This window comes from Eubalaena glacialis, chromosome 4, assembly GCF_028564815.1.
Source record: "Eubalaena glacialis isolate mEubGla1 chromosome 4, mEubGla1.1.hap2.+ XY, whole genome shotgun sequence".
NCBI classification, from domain to species: domain Eukaryota; kingdom Metazoa; phylum Chordata; class Mammalia; order Artiodactyla; family Balaenidae; genus Eubalaena; species Eubalaena glacialis.
This window is the reverse complement of record NC_083719.1, coordinates 111,156,609-111,174,968: the sequence shown is the minus strand read 5'-3', so window position 1 is coordinate 111,174,968 and position 18,360 is coordinate 111,156,609. Positions and strand designations below refer to the sequence as shown.

Here is an 18,360-nt window from a genome sequence, read left to right as displayed (position 1 = left end):
AGTGGCAGAATACACTTTCTTCTCAAGTGGATATGGAACATTCTCCAGGATAGATCACATCTTGGGTCACAAATCAAGCCTTGGAAAATTTAAGAAAATTGAAATCATATCAAGCATTTTTCTGACCACAATGCTATGAGATTGGAAATCAGCTACAGGAAAAAAACTGTAAAAAACACAAATACATGGAGGGTAAACAGTGTGCTACTCAATAACCAAGAGATCACTGAATAAATCAAATAAGAAATAAAAAAATACATGGAAACAAATAACAATGAAAACGTGACAACCCAAAACCTATGGGACTCAGCAAAAGCAGTTCTAAGAGGGAAGTTTATAGCAATTCAATCTCACCTCAAGTAACAAGAAGAATCTCAAACAATCTAACTCTATACCTAAAGCAACTGGAGAAAGAAGAACAAAGAAAACCCAAAGTCAGTAGTAGAAGGAAAGAAATCATAAAGATCAGAGCAGAAATAAGTGAAAGAGAAACGAAGAAAACAGTAGCAAAGATCAATAAAACTAAAAGTTGGGGAATTCCCTGGTGGCGCGGTGGTTAAGAATCCGCCTGCCAATGCAGGAGACATGGGTTCGATCCCTGGTCCAGGAAGATCCCATGTGCTGCGGAGCAACTAAGCCCTGTGCACCACAACTACTGAGCCTATGCTCTAGAGCCTGCGAGCTACAACTACAGAGCCCACGCACCTAGAGCCCATGCTCCGCAACAGGAGAAGCCACCACGATGAGAAGCCCACACACCACAATGAAGAGTAGCCCCCGCTCGCCACAACTAAAGAAAGCCTGCACACAGCAACAAAGACCCAATGCAGCCCATAAATAAATAAACAAATAAACAAAACTAAAAGTTGGTTCTTTGAGAAGATAAACAAAATTGATAAACCCTTAGCCAGACTCATCAAGAAAAAAAGGGAGAGGACGCAAATCAATAAAATTAGAAATGAGAAAGAAGTCACAACTGACACTGCAGAAATACAAAGGATTATAAGAGACTACTGCAAACAACTATATGCCAATAAAAATGGACAACCACGAAGAAATGGACAAATTCTTGGAAAGGTACTATTTTCCAAGACTGAACTAGGAAGAATTAGAAAATATAAACAGACCTATCACAAGTAATGAAATTGAAACTGTAATTAAAAATCTTCCAACAAACAGAAGTCCAGGACCAGATGGCTTCACAGGCGAGTTGTATCAAACATTTAGAGAAGAGCTAACATCGATCCTTCTCAAACTCTTCCCAAAAATTGCAGAGGGAGGAACACTCCCAAATTCGTTCTATGAAGCCACCATCACCCTGATACCAAAACCAGAAAAAGATATCACAAGAAAAGAAAATTATAGACCAATATCACTGATGAACATAGATACAAAAACCCTGAACAAAATACTAGCAAACAGAATCCAACAACATATTAAAAGGATCATACACCATGATCAAGTGGGATGTATCCCAGGAATGCAAGGATTCTTCAATATATGCAAATCAATCAATGTGATACACCATATTAACAAACTGAAGAATAAAAACCATATGATCATCTCAATAGATGCAGAAAAAGCTTTTGACAAAATTCAACGCCCATTTATGATAAAAACTCTCCTGAAAGTGGGCATAGGGGGAACCTACCTCAACATAATAAAGGCCATATACGACAAACCCACAGCAAACATCATACTCAATGGTGAAAAACTGAAAGCATTTCCACTAAGATCAGGAAGAAGACAAGGATGTCCACTCTCGCCACTCTTATTCAATATAGTTTTGGAAGTTCTATCCGCGGCAATCAGAAGAAAAAGAAATAAAAAGAATACAAATTGGAAACGAAGTAAAACTGTCACTGTTTGCAGATACTATACATAGAAAATCCTAAAGATGCCACCAGAAAACTACTAGAACTAATCAATGAATTTGGTAAGGTTGCAGGATACAAAATTAATGCACGGAAATCTCTGGCATTCCTATACACCAACAACGAAAAATCAGAAAGAGAAATTAAGGAAACACTCCCATTTACCATTGCAACAAAAAGAATAAAATACCTAGGAATAAACCTGGCTAAGGAGGCAAAAGACTTGTACTCAGAAAACTATGAAACACTGATGTAAGATATCAAAGATGACATAAACAGATGTAGGAATATACCATGTTCTTGGATTGGAAGAATCAATATTGTGAAAATGATTATACTACCCAAAGCAATCTACAGATTCAGTGCAGTCCCTATCAAACTACCAATGGCATTCTTCACAGAATTAGAACAAAAAATCTTACAATTCATATGGAAACACAAAAGACCCTGAATAGCCAAAGCAATCTTGAGAAAGAAAAACGGAGTTGGAGGAATCAAGCTCCCCGACTTCAAACTATACCATAAAGCTACAGTAATCAAGACAGTATGGTACTGGCACAAAAACAGAAGTATAGATCAATGGTACAGGATAGAAAGCCCAGAGATAAACCGACGCACATGTGGTCACCTAATTTACGACGAGGCAAGAACGTATAATGGAGAAAAGACAGCCTCTTCAATAAGTGATGCTGGGAAAACTGGACAGCTACATGTAAAAGGATGAAATTAGAACACTCCCTAACACCATACACAAAAATAAACTCCAGATGGATTAAAGACCTAAATGTAAGACCAGACACTATAAAACTCTTATAGGAAAAACACTCTTTGACATAAACCACAGCAAGATCTTTTTTGACCCACCTCCTATAGCAATGAAAATAAAAACAAAAATAAACAAATGGGACCTAATTAAACTTAAAAGCTTTTGCACACCAAAGGAAACCATAAACAAGACAAAAAGGCAACCCTCAGAATGGGAGAAAATATTTGCAAATGGAACAACAGACAAAGGATTAATCTCCAAAATGTACAAACAGCTCATGTAACCCAATATTAAAAGAACAAACAACCCAATTAAAAAATGGGCAGAAGACCTAAACAGACATTTTACCAAACAAGATGGATGGCCAAGAGGCACATAAAAAGATGCTCAACATCACTAATTATTAGAGAAATGTAAATCAAAACTACAATGATGTATCACCTCTCACCGGTCAGAATGGCCATTGTCAAAAAATCTAGAAGCAGTAAATGCTGGAGAGGGTGTGGTGAAGAGGAAGCCCTCCTGCACTGGTGGTGGGAATGTAAATTGATACAGCCACTATGGAGAACAGTATGGAGGTTCTTTTAAAAACTAAAAATAGTACTACCATATGACCCAGCAATCCGACCACCGGGCATGTACACTGAGGAAAGCATAATTCAAAAAGAGACATGTATCCCAATGTTCATTGCAGCACTATTTACAATAGCCAGGACATGGAAGGAACCTAAATGTCCATCGATAGGTGAATGGATAAAAAAGATGTGGCACATATATACAATGGAATATTACTCTGCCATAAAAATAAATGAAATTGAGTTATCTGTAGTGAGGTGGATGGACGTAGAGTCTGTCATACAGAGTGAAGTAAGTCAGAAAGAGAAAAACAAACACTGTATGCTAATGCATATATATGGAATCTAAAAAAAATGGTACTGATGAGCCTAGTGGCAGGGCAGGAATAAAGAGGCAGACATAGAGAATGGACTTGAGGACATGGGGCAGGGGAGAGGGGAAGCTGAGGCAAAGTGAGAGTAGCATTGACATATATACAGTACCGAGTAAAATATGTAGCTAGTGGGAAGCAGCAGCATAGCACAGGGAGATCGGCTCGATGCTTTGCGACAGCCTAGAGGGGTGGGATAGGGAGGGTAGGAGGGAGGCTCAAGAGGGAGGGGGCATGGGGAATATATGTATGCATATGGCTGATTCACTTTGTTGTACGACAGAAGCTAACACATCATTATGAAGCAATTATATACTCCAATAAAGATGTATAAAAAAGAAAGAATTGTGATATTCATAGTTGAGTTCCTAGTTTTACTGTTTTACATTATTGATACTGTAATTTGATGTAGAGATTCTGCCCTGAAGTGATTTTTTTTTTTTTTTTTTTTTTTTTTTTTGGCCACGCCATGTGGCCTGCGTGATCTTAGTTTCCTGACCAGGGATTGAATGCAGACCGTGGCCGTGAAAGCACTGAGTCCTAACCACTGGGCTGCCAGGCAATTCGCCCGCAGGGATTTTTTTAGTCCATATGTTATAATAACATGTTGGTGTCCTGTGGGTGAGGTTTTGATTTTTGAATGTCAACAAATAGGAGGCTAGTCCTAGGTCTCTTCCCCTTCCTTCCTCTCCCTAGGGTATGTACCATAAGAAGATCACATCTTTTGGTTTTGCCTAAGAGTTAGTGTTGTTGTCCTTATGCCATGGTCTGCTTACATGAGCCAGTCATGTAGTCTGGCACGACGCAAAGGTTGTCTATACAGATGTGGCCAGAGTCTGTTGTCCTGGTGGTAAATAAGCTGCCCTTTTCCATTGGCTAGCCTGCGATGCCAGTCTTTGCTGTACCTGAGGCTGTTCAAACTGAAGAAAGAAACTGCTCTGAAGTATTCAAAGACACTAACAGAGCACCTGAAGGTAAGTGTGCAAAAGAGGAGTATCTGTTTCCCAGGGGACAAAATTTATAAAGTCTCCTATCTCCACCCCAGAAGTGCCCTCGTGTTTTCCCTACCAGAGCAGGGGAGAAGCTACTATTTGGGAACTTTCAAATAGTTTGATGTTTAAACTGCACCCCTATCTGATTGTAGAACCTATGTAGCCATATTCAGTAACTCTTAATAATATTTCAGTAGATGTAGCCTATTTTTATCACAAAACCTAATTTATACTTTTTAAATGGTCTTTCGTTTTCACTACCATCCTTCCTTAAACTATTCTCTTAGTTTCCTAAAATATCTTCTTACGTTTTTTCATGATAGCACTACATAAGTCTTCCTAAAATTCTGCCCTGATTATGACTTGGAACCCTTTCATAGCTTATCATTCCCTGCAGGGTCAAGTCAAGTCAAAGATTCTTACCCTGACCTGCAAGGCCCTCAAGATCTCTCTCTCTGTCTCTCTCTCTCTCTGTCGTTCTCTCGTTCCTTTTCTAAACCTTTGCTGTAGATAAACTATATGGGTCATATACATTCTCTTTTCTGCAGCCTTTGTACATAGTATGACTTACCTCTCTTTGCCTTCTCCCCTGTTCTTTATCCATCTGAATGTTACTCATTCTTTGTCTCTCCTTTTCAGTCTTCCAGAACACCCCAGCTCCCATCTAAATAACTTCCTTCTGTTGCACATTTACACACACACACACATTTTGGTTTCTTAAGTTTGTAAACTTTCTTAAGATCAGTACTGGCCCAATGCTTTTGAATATATTTAGTACTTCATAAGTAGTGTTTTTTTGTTTTTTGTTTTTGTTTTTTATTAAGTACATTCTCTTTTCTCCACAGAATTCTTATAATAATTCTCAAGCACCATCACCAGGCTTGGGAAGGTGGGTAAATTTTATTCTATAAAATATTATATGACAAGTTTATTTATTTTTATGTAAAAGTGGAATGGGTTTGGCCACTTTCCAAAAATGGAAAGATGACAACTTTAAAAAAAAATTAAGGCCATGTCTAATAATGTATTTTTTAAAGTATTTTTTCTGGTTTTTTTTTTTAAGTTGAAAATATCATGAACATGATCTTAGAAAGATTAAAGAGGGGACATTTCACCTGCAGAAGTCTAAGTTTTTTACAGCACCTCAACCCTTCTCAGTTTGATTTCTATGGCTAGCTGGGTTTTTATCACGTTGAACTTATCTTTACTCATGTTTTGACACGAATTTAATAACAATGGCATGATTATGGTTTCTCCTCCATTCCCACATCACTCCCAGCCCACCCACCCACAAAAAGGAGGAAAAACACCATGAAATCTTTTTTTTTCTAAGTTTATTTGTTCAATTATTTTGTTTATGCTAATCGACAGTCTGCCTTTTGCCTTTATGTATTTTCTTAAGCACATTTAAAGTGCTAAAAGTGCAGATAAAAATATTCTTAACAAATAGCTTTTCTCCCCTCAACTACTGTTTGATTTTCCTTTTTTTATGGTCTTCAGCTTTTTCAGAAATTTTAGTACTGCTGAAATGAACCTGCCAGATTTCAACATGTGTTTTCTAGGAAATGCTTAATTGACAGGAAGCTTGAGATGATTGCAGTTGATTGAGAAAGCTGTTCTTCTTTGTCAGCTCTGAATAAGTTGGTTAAACTAGGAAAGTACCAGAAATTATGGAGTTCAAAATAAGATGTTTCCATCTACTACCACATTTTTTTGGTGTTAATTGTTAATACACTCAGCTTTCTATGAAACAGTTGGAAAGTACCTAATTATTTGCCCAAATAGGTGGAAAGTGTGTTGAGCTGGGAGTGAGATGATGTAGCTTCTAGGTCTTGGAACCACTACTACTAAGGTGTATGACTTCCTCACTTCTTTCCCATCTTTTGTTCTGTTGCCGTTTGTTAAAGGAAAGAGTCTAGATAAAATGATAATTCACAGTGGTCTTCAGTGAGCTAAGTATTTATTTAAAAGAAATTGTACTTCTCTGGAAACTCTTCTAGTTTAAAAGAATCTTTAAATTTTAAAAGTCTTCATGTAGGAAGAGCCAGTAGTACATCGATTTCCTCACATTCACCATATTCATATGAATAAACTTCCTGTTTCTCTGTGTGTAGCAAAGCTGCTGGGATGCCTTCCCCTGTTTCTCCAAAGCTGTCACCAGGCAATTCGGGAAATTATTCTTCTGGGGCCAGTAGTGCTTCAGCAAGTGGTTCTTCAGTGACCATTCCACAGAGGATCCACCACATGGCAGCCAGCTATGTTCAGGTTACATCCAACTTCCTCTATGCCACCGAAATTTGGGACCAAGCTGAACAGCTTTCCAAAGAGCAAAAAGGTAGGGAGGTCTCTGGAGAGACTCTGAATGATGGAATTGTTAAAAAGAGCTTTTATGATATAGTTAAGTAAGTCTCTGGTATGCATTTAGTTTATTATCTAGTCTAGAGTTAATGACAATCAGTTTGCTGATTGCCATTGCTTATCAATCATGTGAATATACTGAATTCAGTCAAAAAATACCTTGCACTATAGTGGTGACACAAACTAAACAAAAAATAGTTTTTGGTCTAAGACAAAATATGCCTTTGTTCAGGCAAATTTAATTACAGCTTATACTGTAAAAGTAATAAAATGTATATTCTACTCTGGGATGGTTAACAGTAAATTTGGCTATGGGCATAGGATTACATCCAGACATCTTGTACATGTGAGATGTTTAATATATAAGAAAGCATGTTCATATTGGATTTTTAGGTATATTGGAAGAAACTTATATGATAAAAGAGACTACAAAATGAATAGACTTATAGCATTCTTTAATATTAGGTCATTTGAGGCCTTGCACCCTGTTTGTTATCTCCAAAACTAAGAACACTGAGAATTAGAAAGTATTAAGATCTTGGGAAAAGTACAAGATAAACACCATCTTATTTTAATAGATGCTTTTAGTAAATATGTGTGTGTAGCATCTATTCAGGCAGTTCCTTTGTAGAGAAACACTTGAAGTAGCCAATCAATCAAGTGTCCTTTTGTCACAGAGTATATTTAAATACTTATAGCATGAACAGGTAATCAGATGAAAATGAAAAATTCCTATCCCTAAAGAGGGATAATGGTGGCAGAAATGTAGAAGGGGAACCCCAACATGCAATAAAAAGTTGTGTTTTTGAAAACCTAATTTGTTTCTAAAATTTTAAATATTGTCAGTGCTACTCAGGAAAGGTTACAAGGCTGGAATTCTTCTTAAGTCATCCTTGCTTTACATTCTTCTCCCTGATGCCAGTTTTCTAGCATCATTCTTCCTTTCCTTTCCCTCCATCCCTTCCCCCCTCACTTCCTTTCTTCTCTCCCCAGCTCCTTGCTTACACACTTACTTGCCTGCCTGCCTGCCTGCCTACCTACCTACCTATTGTATGGCAGTTTGCAAACATCGACTAAAGGAAAGAGAATGGTATAATGAACCCCATGTACCTTTTACTCAAGTTCAGCTTCAACAACATATTTTGCTAATCTTGTTTTATCGTCCCCCCCGACTGCCCCCCACCAGCCCCCGTCCTACTTTTCTTTACCTGGTGTATTTTAAAGCATGTATCAGATACGACGTTTCACCTGAACATACTTTGGTATGCATCCTTAGGTGATAAGGAGTTTTCAAAAACATGACCGCCATGCCTTTATCACAGCCACCAAAATTAACAGTAACTCCTTTATGTCATCTAAGACATAGTCTCCCATCAGATTTCCCTGTTGTCTCAATATGCCTTTTTTTTTTTTTTAACAGTTGGGTTTGTTTCAAACAGGATCCAAACATTCATTAATCAGCCTCTTAAGTATCTCCCTCTCCTCCACTTTTTTTTGGGGGGGTGGGGGGGCAGGCATGCCTTTGATGTCAAGGAGAAACTGCAGCATAGAATGTGTCATAGTCTAGATTTGGCTCATTACTTCTTCATTGTACATTTAGCTTGCTCTTCTGTCCCCCTCATTTCGTTCATGCTGATAGTTATATCTTGAGACTTGATTAGATTCAAGTTCATTATTTTAGATAAGAACTTTTCATAGGTGTTACTCTGTATTTCCTATTACATCATATTACGAGGCATGTAATGGTTATCCCTTTTTTAGTGTCAGTAAGATTTGACCATTGATTCATTCAGATGGTGTCGGCCTGACTCAGTTTGATGTAAGATTTCCTATTAAACTTAAACTTAGGCTTTTAGCATCCATTGATGGTCATCACCTACATGTGCTATTCCATTAGGAAACAGAAAATTCATCAGGAATTTATTAACTGGAATTCTATAAAGAAGATTCTTTTCTCCTCAACTGTTTGATTACTTCTTATCTTGTTTAAGTATACTGAGGTCTTTGTCATCACTGCACGTGTAAAAACTCTCCTTACTGAGTCCTACATCCGTCTTCTTCCAAAATTGCTTTGGGTTCAAATGTCAGGATATTATCATTCCTTCCTCCTCTCTGTACCCTGCCTTACAATGCACATCAGTCTGTATTTGTTCACATAGGAAGAATCCTTTCATTTCTGTCTCTTACATTTTTAAACTACTGTCTAAAACGTGAGATTTAATGTATCAAAGTTGCATGACATATGATTATAGCAGAAAGGTTGTCTAACCTCACAGTGGCTCTTATGGGGAAACATGCAGATAACATCCTCCTTTTTTGTACCACTTGCTTCTTATACAAAAACAGTACACAGAGAATGTTTTGAGTAATAGTACATTGTAGAATTAGGTCTCCATTTTAATAGTGTTTGCTGCATACTAGCAATTTCCATCAGTGACATTTTGTTTATATGTATAACTCTTAATTCCTGACCATATGGTCTTTTAAAAATGTTTCGTGACTTAGGGAAAAAATATAACTTGAGAGACTATGGGATGATTTGTTTTAAAACACGAAGAGTTATTTTAGTGCAGAAGGGAGTGCTTTTTACTTTATATGAATAGTATTTTACAGTCTAGACTAAAAACTTTATAAAGCACTGATTCAAAAGAGTGTGCATCATTTAATAAGTGTTTTTGGTTTTCTAGAATTCTTTGCTGAACTGGATAAAGTAATGGGTCCTCTCATCTTTAACGCAAGCATCATGACAGACCTAGTTCGTTATACCCGGCAGGGACTGCACTGGCTTCGCCAGGATGCCAAGTTGATATCCTGAACTGAACACATTCTTGTTGCCTCTGATTTTCTCCACAACACTGTGTCACATCACGAAGGAAAACTGCCATAACATACCACCTAGTCGACACTAAGAATGAGGAATGGTTTTCTCTTCCCTAGTTCATGTGTTGTTTTTTATAACCCAAAGCCATCATGTAGTTTGACCCCTTCAATATTCCCAATATGAAAAATTATTTAAATGCTTTTAAATCTGCAACACGTTGATAAGCTGGTTTCAATGATCTGTAATAAGATTGAAATTTCGGTTGCAATTCATAACTAATCAGTTGAAATTCTATTTATTTTAATTTTTTTAAGTGCCCAGATTGGGGCTAGTTTAAAACTTAGTTATTTCTGCCTATAAATTTACTCTGTTGAATATTTTGTGTAAATTTAATGTAGGCATTTTTATTTATATACTTTGGGAGCTTTGTTACCTAAAAATAACGTCTTTTGTGGTAACTCTTCTAAGAGTAAGAGTCGGTTCATCTAGAATGTGGACATGTTCTTCCTACACCTACTACCTGATATTACTTCAGATCTTAAGTACAATTTTATTATTGCAGAATTTATACTTAGTATTAAGGATATTCTACACATGAAAAATCACTAAAATATGAGAAGATGGCGTTCTACGTGGATGTAAAATGAAATGTGTCTGATTTGGTATGCATTATTTCAAGAACTGTGAACATGTGTTAATAACACTATAGCAATCACAAGGTGACTATAACTTGCATTTAATGCATTACAAAAGAGGGCAGGCAAACTTTCTAGGAGAAGCATATCATGTGAAGGGTTTCATAAAAGGACAATCTTGAACCTTATGGATTTTATTAAAACCATGTTTTTTGTTTTTTGGGGTTTTTTGTTACTAATAATTTGACACTTAACTGAAACAGAATAAGTTACTGTTGAACAAAGGATGATCTAACTCCTGAGCGTTGCTGCCTATATCTCTTGCATTGATGATGTTTGTAGGGTAAAATCTCTCTTCAGAATTCTAACTTAAAACTTTTTTCCCACACTAGATTGTGATGCTCTGATAGGAGCATTCAGTGACTGATGTAGGAATGGGCTGGAGCTTTGGTGTGTGTGCTCTTGCTATACAACTTAGAGTTCTAATGCCTGATGTAGAGATGATCAGTTTCTCCTTTTAAACCTGTCTTGTGTTTACTACCTTTGTATTATGAAGGCCCTCATCAATGATGTATGTTTCTGATGGGATCAGAAAATTCACACTAGAAAGGTACCTAACTTGGTTCAGTATGAGTTCTCTTGGGAAGGGGAGGGAAGCAGGGGTAGAGCTTGAGAAGCCAGCTCTGTAAGAGTTGTATATCAAAGTACCTTTCCCTATAAGGTGCATATAGGAGTCAAAAGTGAGAAATATACCTTCTATCTTTTGTTTTTAGTGCCCCTATCATGTCTGGTGTGCCTTAAATCTTACCTTTAAATGAAGAGTCTATGGATTGTTTACAGATGAAGTTTTACACTAGTTGCAGCTCACCCATATGGTTGGTATTCTGTAGTAATAATGTTAAATTCTCTTTCCTTTTCAATCGTCCTTTAGGGTCACATAAAGATTAATTCTTTCAGAAAAGCTAATGCTTTGGTACGTGACTTAGTCTAACCTATTGGGTAATGCTGCTTCAAAAAATAGTTTGTCCTTCTCCCAGTTCCAAAAATGAATCCATCCAATCAGAAAAAAGGATTGCCCTGCTATTTATAGATGATTGCTAAGGCTTGAAATGGGAAAGAAGGGATAGAAAATCTCCAAGCCCAGTGGTATAATGACTCCTCTGTGTCTGAGTCTACACTTATTTATGAAGCTAGTGAACTTTCATTGTCCTGTGGCCTCATATAGAGCTTCTTAATGGTTTTGTACCTCAAGTTGTTTTTGCATATCACTGAAGATTCAGATCTCCAAATTATGCTGAATTTAACAATTTTCCCTTGGAGAAATTGCCTCTGATACCTTGCTAACTTAATCTTAGTGTGTTTTAGGAACAGTTTTCCTTAAGAGGACAGCTTCTCAGTGATCGTTATTCAGTAAGAAACTTGCCACAGTTAATCAAGTAGATGTTTGTCCTGTTCTTCTCTGATTTCTCTGACTCTGATTCCTTAATTTTCCGTGATTTCTTAGAAATGGATAAAGGATCCTCTGAGCTTTTAGACTTCCAGCAACAGCAGCCAGTGGGGCACTTCTGAGTTCCAGTGTGTTCTAGTCTCTTGTGGGTCCTGAGAGGTAGCAGGAGCACTTCCCAGATCACAGTGATAATTTGTTAAAGCAGAATTTCCTGCATGTTTTTTGGTGCTGTGCTAAAGTACTCTCTCTCTAAAACTGTGTTAATTCTTGGAAAATGAATCTTTACAAGCTTTTCATTGTTGAGGGTTTTTCCCACCAGGTGGTAATGGGCAGTGGATCAAAATCCTTTTCTAAATAATTGAATTTTCAGTGTAATAGTCTCTGGAAACACCACTCCCTCTCCTCTGTGTCCATCTCCTCAGAAGTTCTGTCTGTCTTCATCTGTTCCAGCACATACTTTGCACTCCTTCACAGGCGAGCATTCCTTCTTCCTCAGTAGGTGTCTTCAGTGTTCTCTAACTATTTACAACTGATTTTGACAAATAGCTAAAAACTTACTTAGTCTGAGACTTGTATTTAATATAGTTAATTATAAAAATAGCAGCTATTTAAAAAATTACTCTGTTGACTGCTCTAAGACCACACTTGTATGCCAGGAGGCAGCAGCCTACCCCACTGGACTCTTTACAGGCAACCAACGAACATATTATGGTGGATGAAGTTGTCACATGGTATAGTCTTGCCCGGCCTAGGCTGGGCTGTGGGGAGCACTCCCCTCCAGGTGATTCAAGCTTCCTCAGTCCAGCCCAGGTCCAGTCTGGCTGGGGAGCATTCAGCCCATTTCTTGCCTCAGTGCCACCTTTTTCTGGGCAAGTAGTTAAGAATTGACTTTATAAGCAGTGAGTACTTCAGATAAATTTACAGCTGTAGTTGCTGAAGAGTAGAGAAGGTTGAGCATCACAAGTGTAACTCTCCAGTGTAAAAGCTGTCTAGAGTAACGTGTGCACGTGCCCACACATGCCTGTGCTCTGTGGGGCTCTCACGCTGGTGGATCCACAGGCATCTGGGTTGCACTTTGAACGACACACTTATGGCTTTATTAGGTTCGCTGCTGTTGTTGTTTTTTAATTGTTGTTTGTTTCTTTTCATTAAAGAAATGTTTAATCAGCTAGATCAGACAGCACCATTTTTATATTTAATGGCAGTAACCTCGAGAAATTACCTTATTGAATAAGCTTGCATTGTGAAGCAAGAGCCTGCAAAACACACCTGTTCTAAGTGAAATTTCTGGCTCTGGAGGCCAGCAGCACTCTGCGGAGTTTCAGCACAGCCCGTGATCGCTCCAGCCAGTGATGCCTAGTTGTGCAGGGGAAAGGTACGCTGTGCACTCTTGTAAGTGTGAGGGTATGCGACTTTGGATTTTAAAATTATGTACACATACACACTTTATATATATGTATGTATGTATGTATGAAAACATGAAGTTAGTTTGTCAAAAATGTGTGTGTTTAGTATTTTAGCTTAGTGCAACTATTTCCACATTATTTATTAAATTGATCTAAGACACTTTCTTGTTGACACCTTGAATATTAATGTTCAAGGGTGCAATGTATATTCCTTTTAGATTGTTAAAGCTTAATTACTATGATTTGTAGTAAATTAACTTTTAAAATATATTTGAGCCCTTCCGTAGTATAATAGGGCTCTTACAGGGTGGGAAGGATTTTAATTTTCCAGTTGCTAATTGAACAAAAGGGCCTCATAATGTATTTTGAATTATAGAAGTTTGCCTCTGGGTCCCACGAACATCTACTGGGAATGATGTTTTAGGCAGATTGTGATGATTTTTTATTTTTCCTAAATAAATTGGGAAGCAAAACATTTCAAATCCATATAGATTCCTATAACTCATATTCCCTAATTATGTGGAACACAGATTTCATTTCAATTTCATATATCTATGTGTTGGAGAGGCAGACTTTTTTCCAATAATAAATAATATTGCACATCTAAGGTTGCTCTTCAGTAAAATAAATAGAAGAGATAAGTATTGAATGACTTAGGATATGTAGTGACAAGAGGCCAAATTGTTCATGTTTGTGAGCATATCTTTCACATATTTACTAATAGAGAAATTCATTTTAGACCCCTAGACCCTGTAACTAAGCCGGCAAGTGATAAGAAGTAAGTTATTAACAGTTGGTAAAGCAGATACAGATTCTATTTACTCGAACCATATGGTTAATTAAAAAGAACTTACAGTCTCCACAAAAGCGAATAGAAAGAATATCTCAGTCTCTTCTGTTTGATAGAATTTGGTCACAGAATAAGGCATTAGAGTTAAGTCTAAACCAAGTCTTATAATCTTTAAGCAACCTAAAATAGCAACCTAAGTAATCGTCATATACTGAAGTTGACTTTCAGGAATGTCAGCTTGGACCTCTCCTTGCCACCATTGCTCAGCTAAGCATAAATTCCCATTTTTAAAAAGAAACAGCTAAAAAGCTCTCTAAATGAGCATGGGGAAAAAAGCTCTCACCCAGAAATTCTAGTAATATTCAGTTTTGACCTCTTACTGCTTCCACATAGGGTTTCTTTTCAGCTTTTATCCATTGGAATTTTCTACCTGCTGTGTTCCTCTCTGGAAAATATCTATTTGGAAATGCTGCCTTTCAAATCAATGCCATGATTATCCATACTGTTGAGTTTGTTGTTGCTGTTCAAGAAGTGTCCCCATTTTACAACTTTATGCACACACCTGGCAAATCATTGACATGAGCATTCAGCAGTACTGGGGTCGGGGCGGGGCGGGACGGGGCTCACCAACAGAGCTGGCCCAGGTGGTAGTGCCTGAAAAGGCATCACCCTTGAGGACCAGATGTAGGGTTGGTAAGCACAGTTATGAAAATTTCTATCTAGCCTCCGTTTTGAATGGTTTTAAGAAATTTTGTATATGGAGGATGGAAATACTTATATATTTATTGAAAATCCTTTTATTTGAAATTAAAATTATTTGGTGAATAATGGTTTGATATTTGGGGAGGGTTTTGGAGGGGAGGTAATGCCGCTGATAAAAGCCTTGTTGATTCTGCAGAAAGGTACTGTTAGTGTCTGATAGAATGCCTTTGTTTTGTACATGATCCAAATCTTTGTTTTACATTTCTTTTATCCAAAATATTTAGGCATCTGACATTTTCAACCAAAATTTCAATTATATACTGTGATTTTTATTTGTTGTAATAAAATTTCAGAGGTACTTTGGGGCTCAAAAGCTAGGATTTCTAAGTCAGTATGTGCATTTCACATAACAAAGCTGTTAATGGTGAGCAAAGTATTATATACTAACTAGATTTTTCCACATCTGTATAGTATATTATATGTATTTTGTGGTATTGAGATTATAGAAAGTTTAGAGTGTCAAACATGCGTTTAATGTGTATTTTTAAACAAATTTATGGCAATTAAAATATTTGGAGACAAGGGTATCACATTTCAATTTGTAAAGATCTTTTTAACTCTACTGTGTCATTAAGATGCTTTGTATAATGCCAAACCATAGCTGGAGAAACGAAGTTTAATAAATATCAAATAGATTTTCTGTATTAAAGTTTATAAACACTGCTCTCTACACTTCTTCAACTCCTACTTTGCCCTTTTCGTGTAATTTCTGTTTTGTATTTTAGGGTCCAGTGCTACTCTTCTTTAAAAGTCTGGTCCCATCAGTCCAGGTCTTAATTTCTGATTATAGAAATTCTGAACTGGCTGGCCATGGGTCCTTCTGCATAGATCAGAATTCACCCTGCTCCAGCAGAAATCTCATACACATCCTTTTTGTTATTCTTGGTGGCTTGGGCTTTTATCGTTTCATTTTCTTCCAGTTCTCTGTTCATAGACAAACTAGGGCACATCATCAGGTACTGAGTGCCAATATCGCCTATCTTTTGACACCTCACTGAAATGTTCTTTACATGGAGTGAAGGGTTAGGATCCAGGGCCATAGTTTATGAACTTGCCGAGGTTAATCACTAGCTATTAGTAAACTTTTGCCTTTAGCATGCCATTGTGTTATTTCTTCAAGAAATGTTAACTCTCACTGCGCTTTCCGGATTGAGAAGTTAACACGTTATTATTAGGCAATGCTGGGTTTTCTATAGTATACAAAATAAATCCTTCTTCCCCTCAAAAGCATGAATTCCAGGCTGCCAGAATCTCAGTTTGAGACATTTAATAGTATACATAGAAAAATAAACTCTTAAGTTGACAAGTTTAGTTATGCTTATCTGCATATCTACATTCCAAGAAGAAACGGAGACCAATTTAAAGCATACACCTGTCTTTAAACATTTAAAAACACAACATTGCTTCACTTAAGTGCCTCCAACCAAATGCAGTTAATCAATATTCCATAGAACGGAGCATTGTTGTAGGTAAGTGCTGTCCTCTTTTCCCCTGGTGTATACATCATTCCTGGGCCACACTTAGGGAACAGTGTCTTTTTCTAAGGGAAAAGAAAAGGTGATTTTTAAGACAGAGGTCTAGCAGTGCCCAGAGCCACCTCTACTGCATTTCCTTCCTCTGCTTGATATCCAGTCTCAGGGTAGAGCAAAGAAAGGAAAGGCACTACTCTTTTCATGGTACCTGTGTGGAGCCGTTCTTGGCTCTTAACTCTTGAGGGATTCTCCCCCGTGGAGCTCCCACCTCAACCCAGGCGCTCTTCCACCCCAATTTTATTTTCAGGTCTGTGTATGTGCTGATCTCTCCTTTGCGCAGCTTCCCAGGCCTCTTGGGCCCAGGTTTGTGGAGTACCTGCATAGCCTTGTGATACATTCAGAATCATCCCGACAGGAGGCTCCAATGGGCCTGAGGGAAACCCCTCTCCAAAATGGGGTCATTCTCCTCAGCCTTCTCTTTGCTGAACTCAGTTCTGATATTGGGGAGCCATGTACCTGTAGGACAAAGACAGATTCACCTCAGGTACGGAAGAGTTGAAACCTTGCCATACAACTTGGAATAATGATCACCTCCCCCAGATGCTGTGGACTCAGAGCAGAGGGCCCATTCCTCAGGACTGAGGCTGGCGCTCAAGGTCTGCTTACAGTTCTTCCACCACCACTACCATCCCCAGCCACCCGCGTATGTATCCTTCTCTTCTTACCTGGCCTAACAGCAACAGGCAGACCAGGAGTACTGCAAAGAGTTTGAGGTGCCACATCTCAATAGATGGGATATTGGATCCTGAAGGCTGGGGACAGTTCCCACTTCCTTTTATAGATAGATCTGTCTCTTCTATGGTTGCCGAGTGAGATGGGGGCAAAGTTTATATTTGCAGTCAGGGTCAATTTAATAAGTTAATGTCTACCAGAGAGGAATGTGCTCAAGGCCTGCCTTTCAGGCACGTAGTATTTACTGATCCCTCATCTGGACTTTGAGTGATCGTGTTGCTGGCATGGACCTTTTCACCCATTTTGCCAAAAGTCAGCACTGCCTCCTCCCCTTTGAATAGCCACGTGAAGCCATTGAGGGAGACCAGGCACCTGGCCACGTTTTGATTCCAAAATAGCTCAGTGAGATCACTCTAGTCAAAACAGAATTCTAATAATGAGGTCTTCAGAAATAGTGTTGACCCCTTTCAGCCTTGTCTAGGAAAGAAGCACTGATCTGTTTTGTTACAGGCACTTGGATAAGGCCCTTATCTCCCTTCTGTGGGAGGATACTTCAGCAAGCATGGTCTACAAGTGCCCCAGATCCCCATTTGTATAGATGGACTATCACCCTAATTATTTGTTCCACATCATCTCTGTAAAGAATGGAAACCCAGCTGCAAAAAGTTCAAAGTCTGGCCTACCTGCCATCTCCCAGGGGAAGGGCGATCAGGACTGAGTAGTGGTGTTTCAGTCATGGGTGAATTGAATGAATAAGTATAGGTTGACTTTGTTTCCTTTTTTAAAATGTGAATGAGGAGATAGCAGGGGCCCCTAAATCAGTGAGAGAGCTTGATGGTGGTGATAAACATTGTCAACCTTGAATTACTAGCTTTCTTGCCAGTAGCTGACTGGGCCTTTTCCAGAGCACATCCTTCCAGCAGCCTCAGGGAAGCAGGCATAGGGCTGAGATCTCTCCAAAGCCCAAAACATTGTCGCCTTAAGTAGGAACCAACACAAGTTTCTAGACCAAGAAAGAGCATGTACCTAAACCATGAGTAGTTATGGGTACTCATTAAGTGACATAGACATTTTAATAAATTTGTGGGGAAAGGTGTGAATTCTGAGTAAGGAGATATATAGGACTTCAGATTTTCCTATAACCTGGAAGGAAAAGCCAAGAAGACAAATGCAACAAGATTTTTTTTTCTGCGTTGTGTCTCCCTGAACACCTGGCTGATACCTCTTCCCAAAGCCCTTCTCATCTTCACAGGTTGGATATGTGGTGAGGGCCTGCCTGTTCCCCAAGGAAAAGTGGAGGAGATGTGGCACAGCTGAAGGTGGGACAGGACAGTCACGAATCCTCTTGCCAAGGGAGAA

The 18,360-nt window shown here is 38.3% G+C and overlaps 2 protein-coding genes across 5 annotated transcripts in view; one reads left to right on the top strand and one right to left on the bottom strand.

Moving 5' to 3' along the window:
• The window catches only part of AFF4 (ALF transcription elongation factor 4), a 97,192-nt gene extending 81,760 nt beyond the window's left edge, over positions 1-15,432 (top strand). For 3 of the 4 annotated variants that reach the window (XM_061189596.1, XM_061189593.1, XM_061189594.1), the window contains 4 exons: positions 4,467-4,560; positions 5,424-5,467; positions 6,693-6,913; positions 9,624-11,322. In XM_061189596.1, the coding sequence (XP_061045579.1) occupies positions 4,467-4,560; positions 5,424-5,467; positions 6,693-6,913; positions 9,624-9,751 (487 nt within the window). In that variant the 3' untranslated portion in view covers positions 9,752-11,322. Of the gene's footprint in view, positions 1-4,466; positions 4,561-5,423; positions 5,468-6,692; positions 6,914-9,623; positions 11,323-12,993 lie in introns of those variants that run through there. The other variant, XM_061189595.1, reaches the window with a different exon arrangement.
• A 647-nt stretch (positions 15,433-16,079) lies between these two features.
• On the bottom strand, positions 16,080-17,264 carry LEAP2 (liver enriched antimicrobial peptide 2). The gene is made up of 3 exons (XM_061188163.1): positions 16,995-17,264; positions 16,646-16,785; positions 16,080-16,337 (listed from the first exon to the last, which is right to left on the bottom strand). Exons 1-3 carry the CDS (start codon positions 17,049-17,051, stop codon positions 16,301-16,303), a joined length of 234 nt encoding a protein of 77 aa, XP_061044146.1. The 5' UTR covers positions 17,052-17,264; the 3' UTR covers positions 16,080-16,300.
• Positions 17,265-18,360: the final 1,096 nt, after the last annotated feature.

Bases quoted from the DNA above. Each gene is read 5' to 3' on its own strand.
- LEAP2 (XM_061188163.1), bottom strand. From the start codon at position 17,051: ATGTGGCACCTCAAACTCTTTGCAGTACTCCTGGTCTGCCTGTTGCTG. The intron at 16,786-16,994 runs GTAAGAAGAGAA...TTTGTCCTACAG, and splicing joins GCCTGTTGCTGTTAGGCCAG to GTACATGGCTCCCCAATATC. The intron at 16,338-16,645 runs GTACTCCACAAA...CTTTTCCCTTAG, and splicing joins TGTATCACAAGGCTATGCAG to AAAAAGACACTGTTCCCTAA.